Raw genomic sequence first — 23,811 nt, forward strand, 5'->3', positions numbered from 1 at the left:
TTAAAATTAAATATAGTAAAATATACCTTACTCTATATTAAATAAAGATTAATAAATCAATGCAAATTTTCTAAGCAGTCATAATTAAAAGTATTATTTGCGCAATTAACAATGACTCCTAACATTTTTTAACGAATCGGCACAAGTTGGGGAGACGAAGACATATTATGTTTTTTGTTTATCACTATGAAATTAAAAAATAAAATTAGATAAATATTTATACATTATTAAAAATTAAATTAAAGTAAATTAAATTAAAATTAAATATAGTAAAATATACCTTACTCTATGTTAAATAAAGATTATTAAATCAATGCAGACAAAATAACAAAATACATACTGGTTATTTTTACTTAATATTATGTTTATAATGTAATATATATATACATATATATATATATATATATATATATATATATATATATATATATATGTACAGGATGAGTTATAAGAGACTGTACATGCTGGTACCTCGTCTTGAGTTTCCTATGGGGAATAACAATTAAAACATGTCTGCTTCTAATGTTTAATAATATAAAGTATAAGCTGTGAATTTTGACTGAAATTTCTATTCTTCATAATTTTTTAACGATAAGCTCGACATGTGTTATATTTTGGTCAAACCTGACACTACTACCACATAATTAATTGATTTATTCAAAGTAGAAAAAAAGCAGGCCTGACTTTAAAAAATTACTTTGTTTTTCCATAGAAAAAATCTCACACTGTATACGGTTTTTAAAAACCATAAACCGAATTTTATAACTAAGATAAAGAGGAAATTAAAAATGGCGCATTTTTATTGTTTTCCCCACATGATTACTTAATTTTTAATTAAAAAAATCAAGGGAAACCGCATACATTTTATGGAAAATATAATATCACTCAAAGGAAATAAAATTTACATAACTGGATATGCTACCTCTGAAATTTGATTAATGACGGTGTAAATTGATATAAATAAGCTCAAAAATTAAACTGATTATAACTGTAGCCTTTTCTTTGTAGAAAATGTTAAATAGAGTTCTGAGACTTCAATAAAATGACACTAACGATGAATTACTAAACAAATATTATACAGGAGGATGTTTTAGTATTATTCAAAACAAATTGTACCTTCTCAAATTTTGAAAATTGGCAAAAGGGTTGTACTATTTAAAATCTGAAATACATTTTTTTTAAATCTACATTTCACTTTGCTAAACATTTAATTCACACTTATATTTGATTTTTTTTAAATTAAAAATTAAGTAATCGTGTGCCAAAAAATACACTATGCGAATTTTTACAAGAAAAGTTACATGTTTTTACATCTATTTTTCACTTTGCTACACTTTCAATTTTTTAATTTTTTATTCCCCATAGACGCCTCCATACGAGATAGGAGTATATAGAGCTCCTCAAATATGTACCAATATAAATGTAGATAATAATAAAAATTATTCATTTATACTATGTTTTTTAGTGATATTTTAAGCTAATAAGTTTTCAGTCTTTGTTTAAATAGTAAATACTAAATGTACAATACACACTTCTTGTTCCATTTTAAAGCGTCCATTCTTAAGTATAACCGTAAAACTTACTCCAATATAATTCAAATATTCATGCTACCCCATTCACCGTGTCGCCTTTAGGAGCATAATTGGCAAGATGCAGGCTACTAGAAGCATAGACGAGTAAACTGAAATAAGAGAAAACTGGTCAGTCGTATATACATACTTATAAATGTATCAATAACAAGTTCGCTGGATGTTCGCTGGCAACTGGTTCCCAGCAAACACCTAAGCATCCAACATCCAGTGCTCGAATTGACAGAAAAGTACATATATTGTCCAAGTAAAACATATTGTGGAATAGCTTTAAGCCGGTGAAATATGATATTCTTCAAATAAAGATATTAGGTCAAACGTTTAAGAAGCGGCCCTTTGAACGCATCTGTGTTTTTACGCCCAGACCTCCCATCTATTCACAAGTTTCGTGCAAAACGATAGTAGTTTTAGTTCGGTAGCAGTGTAGTGATTCGAGTGTTTTGTTTGCTGTAATTATTTTGAATATTGGTTTAGTATTTCGTTTGGAGAGTGTAAAGTGTTGATTATTGTAATTTAATTAATGTGAATAGTGATGTTGCGCCCGTAGGATAATGTAAATATCGTGTACGATAACGCTGATATTGTAGATATTGCCAGTGCTAGTGTGAATGTCATTACTAAAAAAAAAGTGCCCGTAAAGAAGATTCGAATGCATTTAAATGCTGAAACACAGCAAGTTGTTTCAATGTATACAAAAATCTACGTACGAAATTCGGTTTCGATGAAACACTATTGGCACAAGCCACCTCTGGTTTAACAGAAATTCCACTTTCTACAAAATAGTTAAAAATGAACCCTATCATCGCAAGAAACGATGTGACTACAAATTTTCAAAACCTTTAAATCCGTCACTTGTAAAACTATTGAAAACCACAATATACGACTGCTACAAAAGCAATGCAATACCTACAATAGAAATAATAAGAAAGAAATTGGAAACAACCGGTCGAAATATGAACTGCTGTGAGAAAACTCTTCAAAACTGGATAAAAAAATGGGCTTTAAATTAAAAAAAAAAATAAATAAACGTCAAGCAATAATTATGGAAAGCCAAAGAATAGTCAACAGACGTAATATGTACCTAGAAGAAATTACTAAATATAGGCAAGAAAATAGGAGAATTTATTATTTAGATGAAACTTGGTATGATACCCACGATACAGTAAAGAAAGGATGGACAGATGGTTCAAGCATGTGCATACCAAAAATGCCTGCAAATAAAGGCTCGCGGCTAATTATTGTACATTGCGGAGGAAGTGAGGAATGGGTTCCGAATGCTTTAAAATTATGTGGGAAGAAAATGGAAGATTGTAACGTTGACTACCACAAGAATATGGAAGCTGACATTTTTGAAGATAGGTTTGAAAACTCGCTGTTTGGACTGGAACCCGCTCCCAGTCTCGTTGTACCCTGACTAGGATATCAGGTAAGATGGTAAAGATATCAGGTAAATTAAAAAAAATTTCACAATAGGTAAGACCATAACATAATTTCAATGGGGACCCACCCTTGTACCTTGTCCTCCCTAAAGGGTGTCTCAAACTTCACACAAGAAAAACATTTCCTTTTTTCTACCCAGTAGGAAGCTCAAATAAGAAGTTTGAGGAAACCTTTGCCCAAGAGTGTAAATACCAAAGAAAAAATCTAAAATAATAAAAAAAAAATAACGGAATAAGTTAATCCGTTCTCGAGAAAATCAACTTTAAATGAGCATGATTTTTGGTGGAGCATAATTTTTGAGGTTGAGTTTAAATATTATCTGAGAAGGAGGCATCCGAAGATGAAACCGGCGCGAGCCTATTAACGAAGCAGGAAGAAGAAGAAGAAGAATTTAAATATAAGTACATATGGGTGATTGATTAGTGGGGTAAAGCTTAATAGATCCGCTATAGTAATAGATAGCAATAAAAGTTAATAACAAAAATTTTAGCCACCTTTGAGCTTCACATTACAAAATTAGTTAGAATGTTACAGGGTATTCGATAACCTAGTGGCAGACCAAATTTATGTTTTTTTTAAATGGAACCCCCTGTATTTTATTTTATATTCGAAATCTCTTTAACTGTCCTATCACAAAAATATAAAGGTTTGTTATGTTATACAGGGTATGTACAGAGTTATAACCAATTTTCTATGAAAATCGTAACAAGTTCAACGCCCTGTATAAATAAAAATAAGCACAACGGTAATGGTTTATTGATGCAAAATTTTTTTATTTATTAAATTACTGAGAAAATCATGTGCTTGCGTTTTGACTCACCCTGTATTCGATATAAAGAAAATTAGCAATATCAACCAATCTTAAAAATTTTGACAATCAACAAAAAATATGGCACCAGTAGACCATTGCTGTTGTGCTGAATTTTATTTATACAGGGAGCTGAAATTGTTACGATTTTCATATACAGGGTGTTTCATTAATAATTGTCCATATAATAACTGGAGAAACCTTAGCACAAAATACGAAGATTTAGCCTAAAACACTTAAATAAAATGTGGTTTCTTACTGAGTTACAGGGTGTTTTGTCTAAAAATTTAAAAATTATTTTTGCTCAGCATTTTAAAACTATTTGACGTATCCTTTTCATACTTGGCAGGAACTATACGTACCGTACAAGCTACTAAATTATGTTAAAAAATCGTTCTTGACTGTTACCAGAGGCGTACGACGGGGTAAAGTGAATGGTTGACCCTTTCCAAATTCTACGCCACTGGCGGAATTGCTATTTTAGTTTTATTTTTGGATTCTCCAAAATTTTATATGAAAATAATATCCTCTTCATTCGTTATGATAAAGTCATTAGTTTTCGAGATTTTTGAAGTTAAAAATGCAACGACACGGTTATTTTGATTAATGTAGTGTGTCGCTTCGATTTTAATTTCAAATATCTCGAAAACTGATCATTTTATCGTTACGAATGGAGGGAATATTATTTACGTAGAAAGTATTAGAAAATCAAAAAATTACACTAAAATAGCAATTTCTTCAGTGGCGTAGAATTTGGGAAGGGACAACCAGCCACTATCCCCTGTCGTACGCCTCTGGTAGTAGCTAGAAACGTTTGTTTATCTTAATTTAGTAGGGTGTACAGTACCTACACTTTCTGCCAAGTTTGATAAGGATACGCCAAATAGTTTTAAAGTACTGGCTACAAATAATTTTTAAATTTTAATCATATGAATCATATCATAAATTAATCAAAATAACTGTGCCGTTTCATATTTAACTTCAAATATCTCGAAAACTAATGAGTTTATCGTTACCAATGATAAGTGTATTATTTACGTAGAAAGTATTGGAGAATCTAAAAATGGTACTAAAATAGTAATTTCTCCAGTGGCGTAGAATTTGAGAAGGGTCAACCATTCACTATCCCCTGTCGTACGCCTCTGGTAGTAGCTAGAAACGTTTGTGTATCATAATTTAGTAGGGTGTATAGTAGTCGCACTTTCTGCCAAGTATGAAAAGTATATGTCGAATAGTTTTAAAATTCTGAGCAAAAATATTTTTTTAATTTTTAGATAAAACACCCTGTAACTCAGTAAGGAACCACATTTTATTTAAGTGTTTTAGATTAAATTTTCGTATTTTGTGCTAAGGTTTCTCCAGTTACTATATGGACAATTATTAATGAAACACCCTGTACAATTGGATATAACATTGTAAATACCCTAACAAACCTTTATATTTTTGTACTGGAGAAGTTAAGAAGATTTCGAATATAAAATAAAATACAGGGTGTTCCATTTAAAAAAACAAAAGTTTGGCCTGTCACTATGTTACCGAGCACCCTGTAACATTCTAATTTATTTTAAAAGGTGCAGCTCAAAGTTGGCTACAATTTTTGTTATTAACTTTTATTTCTATCTATTACTATAGTGGATCTATTGAGCTTTACCCTACTAATCAATCACCCTGTATAAAAAAGCAGGATGTTTGTTCGGATACCGCTAGTTGAACGTTAACTTACATTTAAGACGATCTCCCATATTTTCTGTATTTTCGGGCGAGTTTTCATAAAAATGATCTTTGGCATACGAATCAGCGGTTGACTTCTGTTGTGATTTGTCGATTTCGTTTAAATTCGATTGATATTTAGCACCTGTAACAAAAAATATACAGTTAGTAAAAATATAGCAATATAAATGCAGATTATATCCCAGTGTTTAGGATATCATGTGCAAAAGGAATTTTCGTTAAGCTTTAATGGAATGTGTAAATTTGTAAATCGACAATAATAGTAGTAATACACGTGACACTTTAATATTTTAAATTACACAAGCACAATAAATATAATACAAGTACACAAAACAAATCAGGCAGTCGCAATAAAAAACGTAAAAGTTTTTCAGCCATATTTGTTGCCAAACCTCAAAATCGAAATTAATGTTTAGGTTTTTAAGATTCGGCTCTATCAAGGAAATTCATTGATGATCGGTCAATGGAAGTAATAAATTTTATTAATATGATGAGAATCGTAAAAAGTGGCAAAAATTACGCAACTTTTATTGAAGTTATACTTCTTTAGGCGCGATTGGGAGTGAATTTTTATTTAACTGGGCGCATGCGCACACCGACAGTGTGGTATTAGTCGTTATACGGGCTCTGATTTGGGTGTTGAAATGATCTGTCAATAATTGTTCAATATGGAGGTTATCGGTAAACAAAAATGTTGTATATTATATTAGTTTTTATTGTTGTGAGGACAGAAATAAAATCAAATTTATAATTGTAGTGACTTTTTAAATAGTTTTGAAAAGCCGCAGGTACGTAATTCTAAATGTTTCAGTTGTATTGCAACAAAAAATTATCTTCATACCTATTTGAAAATGTAAAAAATAATGTACTTTTACCTATTACTAGGCAATGCTTTAATTTACATAATCTGATTACGAACAAACTTTCTACAAATCTTCATCTAATATATCGTTTTCTTACTCTATATTTTGTTGTATTTTAATTCGACAAAAATCAAACTAATAATTTGATTAAATTCATATAAATAAACAAAATGTCAAAAAGTTTATGGTATAAACGTTCAGTTTGTGTATATTCCCACATGACGTATACGCGAAGGTGGCCCAGTGGGAATTCGCTTTGACTTTCGATCGGCGGGATAGACGAGAAGCGGGTTCGAGCCCCAAGCAAGTTATTATTTTTTTTTAGCTTTTTTATACATTTTATGATTTTAAGTATATTATTATATAATGTTTTTCAGAAAATACGTATTTAATTAAAATTTTTGGCAACAATTATTGTTCAGAAATCATTTGTGGCATTTTTCAATGTGTTTGTGTGTATTTTATTCTTTTATTTTTTTAATTTTTGGTATTGTTTTAACAAAAATGTTTGGAAAGTAGTAGAGAAACTGTTTAAAGTATATTTATTTCGTTGAAATCATATAATAGAATTATAACTTCTTACGTGCGTACAAAGTACACACATTCTTTTTTATTTAACAACTTAATAGAAACTGACCTCATTTACAAAATGCAAAAATTGCATACGAAAGATGCACTCTTCACCATCTACGGCGTACCCCCGTTTTCCGTCCCCCCAGGGACAGTTCTAGGGCGAAGCGGCAAAAACGTTTTTGTACTTTTTGGGGTCCCTAAAATGACATTCTCAGCAAAATTCATCTTGTTCGTATGATTTTGAGAGGTCAAATTTCTGATGACTCGATTACAAGTACTGATAGAATTTACTATTAGGCTCCTCACTCTCACACCAATAAGTATTTATTGTACTGTAAAAATCTATACGGTAAATAATAGTTATTTAACCAACAAGTGTATTAATAAGGGCGATTACCAATTGAGATGAGCGCGTTAATGTTCGAGATTGTTAATCGCCATATTAATTCACGAGTTCGTTACAAAACTTTTCCGTCGACCGTACTTTTCAGAAATAAAGATATACCTATACATCTTTTGATTCTAACCTCTGATATCTCTGATATCTCTCTGCAGCCTCTAACCATCTCTTCCTTGGGCGACCTCGTCTCCTTTTTCCCAATGCTCTGTCATTCAATATTCGTTTGACGTTTCTACTTTATGGCATTCGAGTAATATGTCCCAGCCATCTAACTCTTTGGGCTCGTATTTTTGTCGTTATTTTTGGTCTCCCATACGTCTTCATTACTTCTTCATTTGTTCGTCTCCTCCAGGTTTTCTCCGCTATCTGTATACCTCCAAAAATCTTTCTCAGGACCTTCCTTTCCCATATCTGTATCTTCTTCTCCTCTTGTTGATTCATTACCCACGTTTCGCTCGCATACAACACTGTGGGCCGTATTATCGTTTCATACATTCTGATTTTCGCGTTTATTGATACATTTTTTGCTTTTAATATCGTGTTTAAGGCACCTACAACTCGACTTCCCTTCAATAATCTTTTATCTATTTCTTTTTCTTCCCTTCGAGTACTGGTTACAGTCACTCCCAGGTATTCGAATTCTGATACTTCCTTAAATTTATATTCATCTCTTTCTCCTTTCATTTTTATATAGTTATCCTCTTTATTTAAATCTCCTTTCATTACCATGTATTGTGTTTTTCCTTGGTTGATTCTTAATCCATACCTTTTTGATTCCGCTTCGAACTTTTGGAATATTTTTTGGAGATGTTCCTTTGTTCTTGTTAGGATGGCTAGATCATCAGCGTAAGCTCTAAACTGCTTTCTGTTGTTAAATATGGTACCCCTTGTACTAATTTTTTCCTTCTTACTATGTGCTCTAGTACCAAGTTAAATAAGTCTGTGGATAGAGCGTCACCCTGTTTCAGTCCTTTATTCACTGTGAATTGTTTTGAAAAATTTCCTTCCATTGTTACCCTGTTCTTTGTATTGTTGAGCATCATTCTCACTAATTTAACCAGCTTTCCTGAAATACCCAAGGATCTTATTGCTTCATATAGCATATCTCGGTCTACTGAGTCGTAAGCCTGTTTAAAGTCAATGAACAACATGTGTAGTCCCAAATTTTGTTCGTAGCTGTTGTTCTGTATTAGTTTTAATAAACATATTTGATCTGTTATTGATCTTCCTGGTCTAAAATCTCCTTGGTATTCTCTAATGATCTTATTTACCTCCTTTTGCAATCTATTTCGGATGATTTTTGCAAGTATTTTATAGGTCACTTCTAATAGCGATATTCCTCTATAATTTTCGCAACTTGTTTTATCATCTTTTTTGTAGATTGGACAGATGAGTGCATTGTTCCATTGTTGCGGCATTTCCTCTTTTTGCCAGACTGTTGCCAGAATATTAGTAGGAAAATTTTTTCTTGCAGCTTTTCTCCTCCTGCTTTAAAAATCTCTGCCGGAATTCCGCTTTCTCCTGCGCTTTTGTTATTTTTTTGCTTCAATATTGCCTCTTTTACTTCTTGTAGTGTAGGTTCTTCTTCACGTTGTTGTTCTGTGTTATCCTGTTGATGTTGTTTTATTTCCTGGGGTTCTGCTTGTTTCTTTGCATTTAATAGTTCTTCAAAATACTCCGCCCATCTGTTCAATTTTTCTGTTGTTTCTCCTAAAAGCACACCGTCTTTACCTCTACAGTAACTTGTTCTACTCTTTGCAGTTCCTCGGGATTTTTTTTACTTCTTGGTAGAAATTTCTTATTTCCTTGTTTATGTATGATTCTTCTATTGTTTTCAACTGTTTGTCAAGATGTTCTCTTTTCTTTTTTCTGCAGATTTGTTTTACTTCTCTTCTTGCCATTTTATATTTTTCTGTAGTATCCTGTGTATTATTTTTGTCTTTTTCTTTCTATTTTTGCTTTATTTCTACGTATCAATGCTATTTTACAATCCTCGCCAAACCAGTATCTTCGTTTCTCTGCTTGTACTTTTCCTAGACATAGTTCCGTTGCTTCTGTCATCGCTATCTGTATATTCTTCCATTCTTCATCAATATCTTCTGCGGTGGGGTAACGAAGTCTTTTATTTATCTCTGCCACAAATCTGTTTGGCGACGATTCATCTTACTGCACAAAATTCCTAGGTTTGCCCCATATTCTTTTATTTGAATGTTTTATGTAAAGTAATAATACAATAATAAAAAAGTTTACAAAAACACAATTTTTTACCTTTATCCAAAACGTGGGAGACCGACAGAGAATTAGCAGAGCTAGAACCATTTTGTTTACTCCAAATGTCCTTTGATTTTGATAAATCGGTGGTTGGAGGTCTGGACGAAGATGTTGGTGATGATGAAGCTGTAACATAAAAAACAAGTGACAAAAAAAGCGAAAAAAAAATCTTCTGATGGGGAAAACGTTTGCATTTTATTTCTTTTTATACGTAACAAAATATAACTTTTTATGAAATTACTGCTTTTCAAAAGATACTGTAACTTCACCAACAACTAGCGTTTATATACAACCTTTTTTCAAGACAATTTCTTTTCTAATTAATCTTTTTTATGTGTTTTTGATGTTATACTTCTTTTGGCGCGATTAAGAGTAAAATTTCCTAATTCTGCGCGCATGCGCACACAGACAGTATGGCGTTTAGTTGCTGAATCTTTCAAGTTATGTATAAATATATCAGTACAAGAAAAGGTGTGAAAATAATATATTAGTGTTTTTAGTAAATTTATTATTTATTATAATATTATCCCGGGTTCAAATCCTGGACGATTCATATTTTTTTTATATCTTTGGTATCGTTTTAATAAAAATTTTTTTAAAGTGATAGGTAAAGAAAGTTAGTTTAATATTTAAATAAAATACAAATAACCTGTTAAGTATATTAATTGCGTTGAAATCATAATAACAGAAGTATAACTTCTTACGTGCGTACACAGTACACATACATTCTTTTTTTTATAATCTTTCAGATGGTGATTTTGTTTTCTTTTTGAAGTTATACTTCTTTAGGCGCGTTGGGAGTAAATTTATATGTGCGCGAATTCATCAAAAGTCTTGGTCCTGAGCGCAGCTCAAACGTTATAATTACGGGCTCTGATTGGGTAATTACAATGACCTGTCAAAAATTGTCCAATGTGTCGGTTATGGGTAAACAAATGTTGTGTATATTAGTTTTGATTGTTGTGAGGGCAGAGAAAAAAGCAAGATTATAATTGTAGTGATTTTTTAAATAGTTTTTAAAAGCAACAGGTAAGTACGTAATTGTAAATGTTTCAGTATTATAATAAAAAATTACATAGGTACCTACCTATTTGGAAAATGTAAAATAAACCTACCTAGTATGTAATGCTTTGATTTACATAATTTGATTACAACAAAATTTCTGCCAATATTCATCTAATATTGTTTTGTTGTATTTTAATATTTCAATTCCACAACAATCAAACTAATTTGGTTAAATTCAGAACTGTCAAAAGTTTAAAACGTTCAGTTGGTCTATCTTCCAACATGATGCATATGTCTCCATAGCCAAAATCTAAAGATGCTTGAATTTCAAAATTATCGCGCCAATGTACGCGGGTTCAATTCCCAAAACAAACTTATTTTTTTATTTTTTCTATACATTTTATGATTGTAAGTATATTATTATATAATTTCTTTTCAGAAAATAGGTACGTATTTAGTTAAAATTTATCCAACAATCCAAGAAATCATTTTTGTGGCATTTTTCAATGTGTTTGTGTGTGTTTCATTCTTTTATTTTCTTAATTTTTGGTATTGTTTTACTAACCATTTTTGAAAAGTAGTAAGTATTAAAATTAGTTTAATATTTAAATAAAATATAAATAAACTGTTTAAAGTATATTAATTTCGTTGAAATCATAATAATAGAAGTATAACTGCGTAGTAATAATGGCGTAGATAATTTATTTGTTTATACGGCGAAAATTGGTATTTCATTCTGCATCAATTATTTATAAGTAAACTACAAAACAACAAACTTTTTAAAAACATGAAAATTTGATACCTTAGAAAGAGAATGAGACCAAAAAAGCTATTATAAGTGTTAACAAATCACCTGTACAGCCATTTGAAAATTATCTCTTTTTTCTCAAATGGGATAAACAAATAGAATTGTTTAAAAACTATTTGACTGAGTCTGGTCCATGTTTTGTATATCTAGTAACTATAGAGTATGGTGCAAATGTTTGGAATAAATTCGTTATTTCGTAAGCCAGCGACTTTTTTATTTTTAAACTATGATTTTTTGACATATATATCATACTAATGACGTCATCTTTCTGGGCGTGATAACATGATCGATGATTTTTTTTAAATAAGAATAGGGTTTGTGCGCTAGCTTTTTTGGAAAGTTATTTAAGTCTCTATTCAGTAATATATACATTAACGTAATTATTTATACAGGGTGTTCAAATTTTTTTAAATTAAATTAATTGACACAAAAGAAGAATGGATGCAATTTATTTAGTTTAAAATACATTCTACTGCTCTCAGAAAACAGAAAATAATGTTTTTTGATAATTAAACATTGCTTTTTGCTTAATCTAAATGTTCAAGTTGCCATCCATCTGCCTCTTGGCATTTTGAACATTTAATCTAAGCAAAAAACAATGTTTACATATGAAATTAACATTTTTTTCTGTTTTCTGACAGAAATAGAATGTATTTTGAATTAAATAAATTACATACATTCTTCTTTTTGTGCCAATTAATTTAATTCAAAATAATTTTTCTTAGACACCCTGTATAAATAATTAGGTCAATATATATATATATATATATATATATATATATATATATATATATATATATATATATATATATATATATATATATATATATATATATTACTGGATAGAGAATTGAATAACATTTTCAATGAGCTAGCATATGACCCCTATTATCATTTAAAAAATAATCGATTACGTCATCAATAGTATGATATATATGCCAAAAAATAAAAATCGACCTGTCTCAGGATAATTTCCCAAAGTCGTTGGCTTACGAAATAACGAATTTATTCCGAACACTTGCACCATACTGTATAAAATATCATATTGTGAAATATGTTTTAAATATTTTTATTGTTTAATAATTATAAACAATTGAAAAAATGCTTACTTTCGAGTTTAATTTGCAATCACTTTTTTGTTTATAAACAAATTTTTATTTAGAAAATCTCATTTTAAAGATCTTAACAATCTTATTTTAAAAAAAGTCGTATGTTGAACGTTTTCATCTATTACAATGCGCAGTTTTTTCAAAAATATTAATAAAAAACCATGACCCAGTAAGAATTTCCATATCCACGAGATGGTACGCCTAAATTTTTGGTGGAGGCCACTTTGAATATATACTTTATTTTTAAATAGTCATTTTTTTACAAGTGTTCTACTCCGGTCAACTTACGCATCCGAGGCTACAAAAATTACCATCAAGCTGAAAATTGGCAGGATTGTTCAAAATACCATCATAAATGAAATCTAAAAAGTCCTCATAAATCCGACCCGAGCTAAAAAATTTACGCGGGGTCAAAGGTCACCAAATATGGTTTTTAGCGATTTTCAGCGAAACGGTAAGTTTAATCATAAAATTAGTTCTAACAAAAAATGTAGATTAGATAATTATATATAAACAATGCCTTATTACTTTTTTCCTGAGAGCCGCCGTTTTTGAGATATAACGATTCAAAAAGTGGTAATCGTCATAATATGCGCACACGTTTCCATATCACCTTTGAGGTACTGTACTTATAGCGCGTTTTTTTAACGTGGTTTCCCCAGTAGGCCTATTCCAGGGATCTTTTATGATTCTGTTTAATTTAAAGCTATTTAATAATTGATATTGGCAAGGGATAAAAATGATAAAAATTATATAAAGCGGTATAAATTAAAAAAAGGGAAATTTATCAAACTGGTTCATAATTTTCTAATACTTCTTCTTCTCATTGTTCTTATTCCTCTTCTTCATCTTCTAGTTTTTCTTCTTCTTCTTGTTCTTCTTCTTCTTCTTGTTCATCCTATATATATATATATATATATATATATATATATATATATATATATATATATATATATATATATATATATATATATATATATAATGTTCTTGAACTCCTAAGTGGAGCATAGAGCTTCAGTGAAAACGCGCCATCGGGTTCTATTTTGCGCTAGGGCCTTCACCTCATTCCAAGACTTTCCTTGACTTCTTATCTCGTCCATGATGGATCTTCTCCAAGTTTGTGCTGGGCGACCTCTTTTTCTCTTTCCTTGGGGATTCCACTCTAGGGCATTTTTTGCAATACTGGAACTATCTTTTCGGAGTGTGTGTGACCTATCCACCCCCACTTTCTGTATTTTATTTCATTTTCTACCCTCTTTTGTTGGGTCAGGTGTAGCAGATCTTCGTTTCTGATGGTGTTTGGCCAGAAAATACGAACAATTCTTCGTAGACATTTGTTAACAAAGACCTGCAATTTGTCTGTAAGGTATTTTGTCACTTACCAGGTTTCACATCCATAGAGTAGAACAGATATAACATTTGACTGGAATATTCGGATCTTTGTCCTTGTAGTATATTCTCCAGACCTTCAAACAGGGTTAAGCATGCTGAAAGCTTGTTGAGCTTTTCGTATCCTCATACGAATATCGTCTTCTGTACCTCCGCTTTCTGTTATGACACTTCCAAGGTACGTGAAGTTCTCCACATTTTCAATCTGCTTGTTGTCGATATTAAATAGCGTGTTGTTCCTTGCATTTATTCTCATCGACTTGGTTTTACCAATATTGATTTTTAAACCTATTTTATTGGCCTCAGTGGATAGTGTTTCCAATTGGTCGGCCACATCCTGGAACCTTTGTCCTAACAGGCAGATATCGTCGGCGTATTCCAGATCACTTAGGCGTGTGGTTAACGTCCATTGTATCCCTTTTGTGTCGAAGTCTAGTTTGGAGAGAACATAGTCCAGAGCTATGTTAAACAGAAACGGAGAAAGCACACATCCCTGTCTGACTCCAGTAAGTACGTCAAATTCGTCACTGTTGACCCCATTGTGTGTCACGCTGCACGTCGCCTCAGTGTACAGTGACTTTATAATGGAAATTATTTTATGAGGAATGTTTCTTAGCTCTAAAATTTCCATATAGCAGCATGAGACAGGCTGTCAAAGGCACGTTCGAAATCGACAAAGACCATGTATAGAGGTGTGTTCCATTCAACCGATTGTTCCATTATTACCCTCACTGTATTAATGTGATCTATGCAGGAAGATTCTGGTCTAAAACCTGCTTGATTCGCTCGAAATTCAACCTTGTTTGTTAATCTTTTATGTATGATGATCGTAAAAATTTTATTTATGACGGTAAGCAAGGTTATTCCTCTCCAATTTTTGCACAGTGTGAGGTTGCCCTTTTTTGGAAGCTTAATAATATTACCTTTTTTCCAGCCCGCTGGAATGCGGTTTGTTTCCCACACCTCTCGGATTATGGGGAGCAAAAGTTCAGCGGTTAGATGCGGGTCAGTTTTAAGTAGTTCGGCAGCAATGTTATCGATTCCTGGGGACCTGTTATTTCTCAGAGATTTGATAGCTGTTATTATCTCCATTTTGGAAGGGGACTCGCAAGATATATGCAAGTCTACATTCTGCGGGTTTTCGACAATTTCATCCGCGTTATCCCTGGGCGTGCCTAGCATCTCCTGAAAGTGCTCTTTCCATCTCTCTACTTGATCATCCGTTGTAGTAAGTAATTCACCTGTCTTGGATCTTACAATGTTCGAACAGTTGGGCCCATTTTTTGTTAATCGTCTGGTAATTTGGTACAGCTCTCTAGTCCTGTTGTGTTGTGCAGCTGTTTCTGCTTGTTTTGCCAGTTCTTCAGCCCACCTTCTTTTGTCTCTTCTTGCATTCCTTTTAACTGATTTATTTAGTGTTTCATAGTTGTTCATCCTGGGTGCAAGTAAATTGTCCCAATAATGACACATCGCATGACTCCTCGATAGAATCAAATGAATCCTCAATTGTTGGTGATTCAACATTGGAGCACGACCGGTTTTGACAATTAGTGCATGCTACCGAACAAAACAGTCCAACTTTTTTGCAACCAAATTTAGCGCTACATCCCTTTTTACAGTTGCAACAAATTGTGTTCAGGAGTTTTTCCGGGGAGTAAAGTTTGAATTGGTTCTAATGAACTGTCGATTAATTTCCCTCCCCAGTCTTTTGGATCTAGCTGATAACCAAGCCACACTTGAACTTGGTAATATACTTGAAAAAGATGTTGATGAGCAGCCGCTGAGGTTGGAGGAAGACAAGATAACTGCACTTGTTTTTTGTTTCGAGTACTTTTAAAAAAACATGCATATCGAAACTTATCTAAGCACGTAGTTTTCTTAGGCGCTCCATACATAGGGAGAAGAAAGCTAATTCCGTTGGAAATAACTTCTTGTGGAGTAGAATTAGTTTTTTTAAAAAATTCAGCACATTCAAGTAAATCTTGTTTTTCAAACATTTTAAAAACAGTCGTTTTACCCCTCCTGAAAAATGCAGATGTCGTATCACAGCCAGTTATTGCGTGTAAAAATAGTATATAATTTTGACATTTTGCAAAAGTTGTAACGGGTACTTCTTCTAAGGACGACAGACTCAGTAAAACACAAGTTAAAAAGAAAGTAAATATATTAGAGGAAAGTAAAGATAATTATATACAGTTTAAAACAAATAAAATAAAATATAACTCCGTCTTCTGCAAAGGAAAAACAATATTAAACTCTCTTACAGTAATCCGATGATAATAGCAACATTAAAATAATACGATAAACAGTATATTTATATACAATAACAATCTCGCTACGTTAAATCAACATAGCCCTATATTCCGATCCTGAGATCATTCCTCGCTACTACCGCACACTGCGATAACGGTCATGGCAAGACTCCACGTCACTACTGTGGCGTCCGCCTAGGCATAGTCCCACCTCACATACGGTGCATCTATTGCCAAGCCAGCTAATGCTCGTTCAATACACGAGCAGCAGCTGTTGAGCCATGGTTAGTTCAATTGGCTAATTCGCTAGCCATGACTGTTTTTCTCATTCTCCTAGCTCGCCTTAAATATGCTCTCGATGCCCTCTCCTTCGGTTTCCCCCAGTGGTGCTATGCGCCAACGCTGACACTCCTCCGGTCGTCTCTGGTAAGGCAGCTCATCGCTTGTCGAGGTATCATATCGCTTTCATAATCTCCGTGCACTGTTTTCTTTGGTCCATAAATTCTTGTTACCATTGTTCTTTCAAATATTTTTAACATTTCTTGTTCCCTCTTTGTTAGGCTCATGGTTTCTGCTCCATATATCACCACTGTTCGAATTGTTGTTCTAGATACTCGGATTTTCGTAACACTGCTGATTTTTTTTGTTTTTTAAAATACTTTTGTATTTGTAATATGCTCTATGACCCGCTTGTATTCTGTTGGTGATTTCTATATTTCTTTCATTTTGATTGTTAGTTGTGACTCCTAGGTATTGAAAATTACTGACTATTTCAAAATTATCATTCCCGATTTTTATATTTCTTTCATCTGTATCTTTGTTTTTCCTCCCTATTGTCATGTATTTAGTTTTCTCTTCATTTATTGTTAAGCCTCTTTTCACCGCTTCCTTTTCAATTTGTCTGGTTATGTCATCTAAGGTTCTCTTGTCTCTCGCCAGCACCGCTAGGTCATCAGCATATCTTGCTTCTTCCTTTCCTAAAACCATTTTGACAATCCGCTATTTTTATATCTGCATTCTCCATCAATCGTTTATTTATGATTGTGGTCAAGATTTGAATCCTGGACACTCACTGAAGCAATGGAGAAAAAACTTGAAGCCTTCGAGATGTGGCTATACAGGCGAATCCTAAGGATATCATAACCAAGACAAGATAACCAACGAGACCGTATTACGAAGAGTGGGCAAAGAAAGAGAGGTGATGTATACCATTAAAAGGAGAAAGTTAGAATATCTCGGACACATAATGAGAAACGGCACTAAATACAGATTACTGAAGGTAATCCTTCAAGGTATAGTATTCGGAAAGCGAGGAATTGGGAGAAGAAGAATATCATGGTTATAGAACCTGATGAAATGGTTCTCCACAACAACAACTAATCTATTTAAAGCATCAGTTAATAAAATAATTATAGCCAGAATGATCGCCAATATTCGAAACGAATAGGCTCTAAAAGAAGAAGAAGTGGTCAAGATCTTATAAACCACATTTAGAAGTGTAATACCTCTGTAGTTTTCACAAACTTTTGGGTTTCCTTTTTTAAATATCGGAACAATTCACCCTTTTTCCCATTCTTTAGGCATTGATTCTTTTATCAAAATCTGTTTAATCAGGTCATCTTTGCTGTATGGCTGTCCGTCCATGTTTAATCAACTCATTAACTAAACAGTCTGTTCCCCCTGCTTTATTTTGTTTTAGTTAGCTTATCACTTCATTAAATTCCTCTGCCGTTGGTATGTTTTGTTCAAGCTGTTCTTCTTCTGTTATTTCCAAAACTTCATCTTCTTTTGCTTCATTTGCTTGTATGTTTTCTTGCGTTAAGAGATTTTTGAAATAATTTTGCCACTTTTTCTTTTCTATTGTTGCCATATTTAATTTTTTATTTTGCTTGTTGATATATTTATACAGCTTGCCGTATTAGGAGCAGTGTATTAGTAGTATTAATATTAAAAAGTAATGATTTAAGTTTATATCCCTGTAAAAAACCTAAAGTATATCGAATAGATCTTGATTTATTGCCAATCTATATGAATAATATTCTGATCTCAATTCATTTAATAAAACAAGGTGCGCACAGCAGTTTCGAAGTAAAAATAGGACAAACTTTTTTTCAGCATGAAAAGTTTAAGATTTCTTAATAAATGGATAAACTTACTGTACAGTCTAATAATCCCATCCGTCTCTCCTCTGGGATTCTTCGCGACGCATTTGTAAGTCCCATAGTCACTTTGATGAATATTATTGATGGTGAGTTTCATATGGGTCTTATATGAAGGATTGCCAACGCTATTTTCCGTGTGATACTTCTTTGAATCGTGAATCATATTTTGCCCGTCTTCTCTGGTCCAGTAGTTTAGGGAACTTGGATTAGCCTCCGTGAAACATTCTAGAGTCACAGCGTAATTTAACGGAGCTCCTACCAGTTGATGGGGAATCCATAACATTGGAGGAACTAAAAAAGATAAATATTGTTTTGAAGCTATTTCTTTGTGGCATTTTTCTAATTAACTATTTTAAATGGGAAATAAGCCACAATTTTACTGAAAAATAATTTTATTAAAAGTATATAAATGAGTGAGATTAAATAAATTATTAGAAGAATTTTTTATTACTTAGGAACAACATTTTTGTTTATTTTAGTAGTATTTTGTATTTTGACAACGAAACCCGATTTGGGATTCGAAACGTTAATAAAATCTTTTTTTGGTAAAATTGTGGCTCATTTCCCATTATAAATAGTTGATTATAAAAATGCCACAAGGAAATAGCTTCAGAACAACATTAATTATTATAACATCTTTGTTTGATTTATTAATATTTTGTATTTTGACAACGGCATCCGATTTTGACGTCGAACCGTTAATAAAATCTTTTTTTAGTAAAATTCTGGCTTATTTCCCATTTAAAATAGTTGATAAGATAAATATTATAATCTGAAAACACTTAGTTCCTTCGATGAAAATATACAATATTTAGAAACGTTCATTTCATTTTTGAAGTTATACTTCTTTAGGAGCGATTGAGAGTAAAATTTTATAATACTGCGCTCATGCGCACACAGACAGTATGGCGTTTAGTTGCTAAATCTTTCTAGTTATGTATACATATCTCAGTGCAAGAAAAGGTGTGAAAAGAATATATTAGTGTTTTTAGTAAATATATTTATTATAATTTTTGTGTCTTTGGATTTGTCTGTTTGTTACCGTGAATTGTCATTAAGTACGTCCGAACCGATACAGACACAGTCGTCGTAGCGCATTTGGTATAGCATTCGGCCAGAGATCGAGAGGTCTTGAGTTTGAATCCAGTGCAATCCTATACTTTTTTTTTATTTTTTTGAAAGCGGTAAGCACAAAATTAGTTTGGTGTTAAAAAAAAAGAATGTGTGTGTACTTTGTACGCACGTAAGAAGTTATACTTATATTACATGATTTCAACGAAATTAATATACTTCAAACAGTTTATTTATATTTTATTTAAATATTAAACTAATTTATACTTACTACTTCTCATTTTTTTTAAAACAGTGCCAAAAATTAAAATAATAAAAGAATAAAACACACACAAACACATTGAAAAATGCCGCGAATGTTTTCTGAACAATAATTGTCGGAAATTTTTTTAACTAAATACGTATTTTCTGAAAAAAATTAAATAATAAATATACTTACAATCATAAAATGTATAAAAAAAATAAAAAAACAAAATTTTCAATTCGGGTTCGAACCCGCTTATCAGCGCAGTTATTTTGAAATTCATTCACCTTAAAATTTTACCCACGGAGACCATGCGTCATCATGTGCGAAGACCAACTAACTAAACGGATTAAACTTTTGACAGTTCTAAATTTAATCATATTTAATCAAATTATTTTGATTTTGAATTGAAATCATTTAGAATTGAAATATTAAAATACAACAAAACATAGAGTAAGAAAACAATATATGTATTAGGTGAATATCGATAGAAATTTTGATGGTAATCAAATTATGTAAATCAAAGCATTACATACTATTTTGGTAGGTTCTTTTTAAATTTTCCAAATAGGTAGATAGGTACCTATGAAATTTTTTATTAGGATACTGAAACACTTACAATTAATATTTAGACTTAGGCAAATATTCAAATTGCATATTTTGCATCTAATGCATAAAAAATGCAAAAATTTCCAATTTTACATATTTTTATATAAGTGTGCATAAAGTGCATATAATTTTAAATTTTGGTTGTAACTATACATATATTTTTATATTACTATAACAAGTAGCTTGGAAATCTCAAAATATTTAATTTTGTTTTATAATCTTTTGGTACATATTTAAATTTTGGGTAGCTGAATGTAGTAACTAATAAAAGAGCGGCTTATTATATGTACACAGTTTTGTCACGTTTTGGTTACAAAGGTTCCAAAATCAGCCAGTTTATATCTCTAGGTAAAAATTTTTATTTTGACGGCCCATTTCGGTTTTTGTTGTATGTAAAATAAGCCGTGAACACGTGTCTTCGTAATTGTGAATAATTATTGTGCTTTGAAAATGCCACAAATAGACAGTTCAGTGTCGTGGTGTCATTCATAAAATCAAACTATAGTTTTGTTCAGAAAACTATTACTCAATTAGAATCCTCCAAATAATTATCATTGTTAGACAGTATATTTTAAATAAAAGAATTTGAATCATTGTTTCAAAACGTTAAAAAAATCATTGTTTTGAAACGTTAAAAGTAATACATATTGGATAGGAAATTTTTCAAAAATTTAAAGGAACCATGAAAAAAAAACAGTGGTTATTACCAGATTCTTTCTCAAGTGGTCCAATTACTAGCTGGGACATTTTTCGAAGCACTTAATTTAGAACCAAGTATTATCGTAAATTTTAACAATGCCCCAATTACATCAGTTAATATCGAAAGAAGTTTTTCTATGTAATCAGATAGAAGCCTATCAGTATTTGTTAGAAAATTTTGAACAACATTTGATAATTATTTATTGTTACCACAATTCGAAATAATATCAATTATTTATTTGTTAAAATACTTAAATACTTAAATAAATATTTAATTAATTAGCTTAGTTAGTAAAATATATACATGTTAATTAATACACCATGTGGATATATTGTAAATATGTTTGTAAATAAAAAATACTGTAAATATTTTTTTTATGTACATGCATATTTTCTAGATAAACGTGCATATTTTTGGGTAAAATACTGCATATTTATGCGCATATTTCATACCTTTTTATTTGCATATTTGCCTAAGTCTAGTTATTTACAATGAATGTTATATGGTAATTGCCTTTAGAGGTAATTATATAGAAACCTACTAAAGTAAGAAGTATAATAGCCTACTTACAATTTACGCTAACTTTGATCCTTTTGCTGATTGTCGGAGGTACACCGTTACTAGCAATGCACAAATAAGCTCCCATATCCAGTCGGGAAATTTTTGTTAGTTCTAGAGTTTCTCCTTCCCATTCAGACACTAAAAATATACAAATAAGAAACTTAAGAAAATATTGACTAAAATATATAGGTATAATTTTTTATAGGGTAGATGAAGCCTATGAAGAATATATGCCATATGCATAAAGGCTGAGTAGGGTTCCGAGTGTTCTTGAAACATCTGCTGTGTATTTTCTATACACAAAGGGTGACAAGACCGAATCTGATGGTATTCTGTGGTACGTGATCAGACCAGGTGTCCAATATCAAACATTCATTATTCATATTCGATATTGAACAGTATATTTTTATCACCCCATATATGACAAGAACCAATTTGTTATTATATAATTACATGTACGGGTCTCTAATTTAGTTCACGAATTGTAAACTGTAAACAATAATTCGGGCAATTGCATTATTTAATTTGATGATCAAATATATTTCTTTGTTCTCAATATTTGTAAATATACTCAGCGCGTGGCTTGACACCAATACTAAGTGCCACCGCTGAGAAAGTATACACATTTAGAATCATTCTCAAGAATCACCTCCTGCAGTCAAGATGTAACTTCAAATAGAGTCTTCATCAGTCTTCAACTAAACGCGTACCAGTAACCAGTCAGTGTTCAAAAGTTCTCCCGGGGTAAAAATACCCTAGTGTCGGTTCTATAAATAAATTCCTTTATCGCTATTGGTGTTTCCATCTGAACAACGTTCTCCACTGAGCCCCAGAGGGATTATACATTATACACCAGGTTTGTCCTACCTGAAACTGAAAAACCGGTCGATTACATACGAGGTGATGAGTTTCGTCATGGATCCCGTTGTATCCATATTTGTCCCTTGGGCCTTTATGCCACCCTCTGTCGAAGACTTTGCTTACGTCCAGGAAGGATGCTCCTATGTACTGGTTGTCGTTGAATCCAGCTGATATGTATTTTGTTAGTCTGAGGACGTGTAGTTCGCTAGACTTTTGAGCTCTGTACTCGAGTTCTCCTTCAGGGATAATTCCTAGCCTATCTGCCTCTGCTTGGAGTCTGGTTTGGATGACTCGTTCTGCAATCTTGCTGATAGTTGGAAGCAATATTGCATTTGTGAGGTTTATTAGGTTTATAATAGCTTTTATTGGGGAAATACTTCGGAGCCCTCTTTGTTATTTACTCTGGTCTAGATGCTTTGCTTGGTGAGCTTTTATGATTAGTTTACTTATCTCTCTTACCCACGTGTGGGTGATTATGTCCTCTTGATCTTCGAGAATTTCTACTTGTGGTTCTCTGACTTCTTCGATAAAATCGATGTCTTATTTTTCTTGGTGATAGTTCAGGGTGCACTCTCTTTTGAAAAGTCTTCCTCATCACATCTGCTTTTTCTCCTGAACGGAGTGGACGACTCCTTTTTCTCCTTCATGTAGTGGAGGATAAGTTTCCTATCATTCCTTAATATTCTTGGCAACTTTCAGATTTCTTGCATGTTCTGGCCCCGTTTTTCCATTTTTTTTGCATGTTCATCGCACTAAATACGATGCAATATCCATGTAGATCAGCAATATTGAAGTCCAATAACCCAGTCAATCAGCAAGTTGTAGATAAACTTCTTCTTCTTCATGTGCCTTGTGTGTTGGGGACGTTGGCTATCATCATAGCAATTTTAATTTTGTTTGCGGCGTTTCTGAATAACTCGATCGATGTTAGTCCAAACCATTGGCGTAAGTTTTGAAGCCATGAGTGTCTTCTTCTTCCGGGTCCGCGTTTGCTTTCTATTTTACCCTGTATTATCAGTTGGAGTATATGATATTTATCATGTCTCATAATATGACCGAGGTATTCAAGTTTCCGTTTCTTAATTGTGAAAGAGATTTCTTTTTGTTTTCCCATTCAGCGCAGTACCTCTACGTTGGTGGTGTGAGTCGTCCAGGATATTTTGAGGATAAGTCGATACACCCACATTTCGAATGCTTCCAGTTTTATCATTAATGTTTCCGTCAGTGTCCATGCCTGTGCGCCATACAGCAAGACTGGAAATACATAGCACTTTAGCAGCCGTATTTTTAGTGGGAGAGATATGTCGGAATGGGTGAATATATGTTTCATGTTGGTTAATGTTGCTTTGGCTTTTCAATTCTAGA

The 23,811-nt window shown here is 32.1% G+C and overlaps 1 protein-coding gene across 1 annotated transcript; it reads right to left on the reverse strand.

The window, feature by feature from the left end:
- Window positions 1–456: 456 nt before the first annotated feature.
- On the reverse strand, window positions 457–21,702 carry LOC114334527 (protein CEPU-1-like). Its single transcript, XM_028284589.2, has 5 exons — window positions 21,595–21,702; window positions 18,395–18,691; window positions 9,673–9,801; window positions 5,561–5,692; window positions 457–1,681 (listed from the first exon to the last, which is right to left on the reverse strand). The coding sequence occupies exons 1-5, from the start codon at window positions 21,668–21,670 to the stop codon at window positions 1,617–1,619; spliced, it is 699 nt and encodes a 232-aa protein (XP_028140390.1). The 5' UTR covers window positions 21,671–21,702; the 3' UTR covers window positions 457–1,616.
- Window positions 21,703–23,811: the final 2,109 nt, after the last annotated feature.

This window comes from Diabrotica virgifera, chromosome 10 (assembly GCF_917563875.1).
Source record: "Diabrotica virgifera virgifera chromosome 10, PGI_DIABVI_V3a".
NCBI classification, from domain to species: Eukaryota; Metazoa; Arthropoda; class Insecta; order Coleoptera; family Chrysomelidae; genus Diabrotica; species Diabrotica virgifera.

Excerpts from the sequence above, each read along its gene's own strand:
- LOC114334527 (XM_028284589.2), bottom strand. The coding sequence starts at position 21,670 with ATGGGAGCTTATTTGTGCATTGCTAGTAACGGTGTACCTCCGACAATC. Across the intron at positions 9,802-18,394 it reads TGGGATTATTAGACTGTACA|CTTCATCATCACCAACATCT; the intron begins GTAAGTTTATCC and ends TTTATGTTACAG. Across the intron at positions 5,693-9,672 it reads CTCCCACGTTTTGGATAAAG|GTGCTAAATATCAATCGAAT; the intron begins GTAAAAAATTGT and ends TTTTTGTTACAG.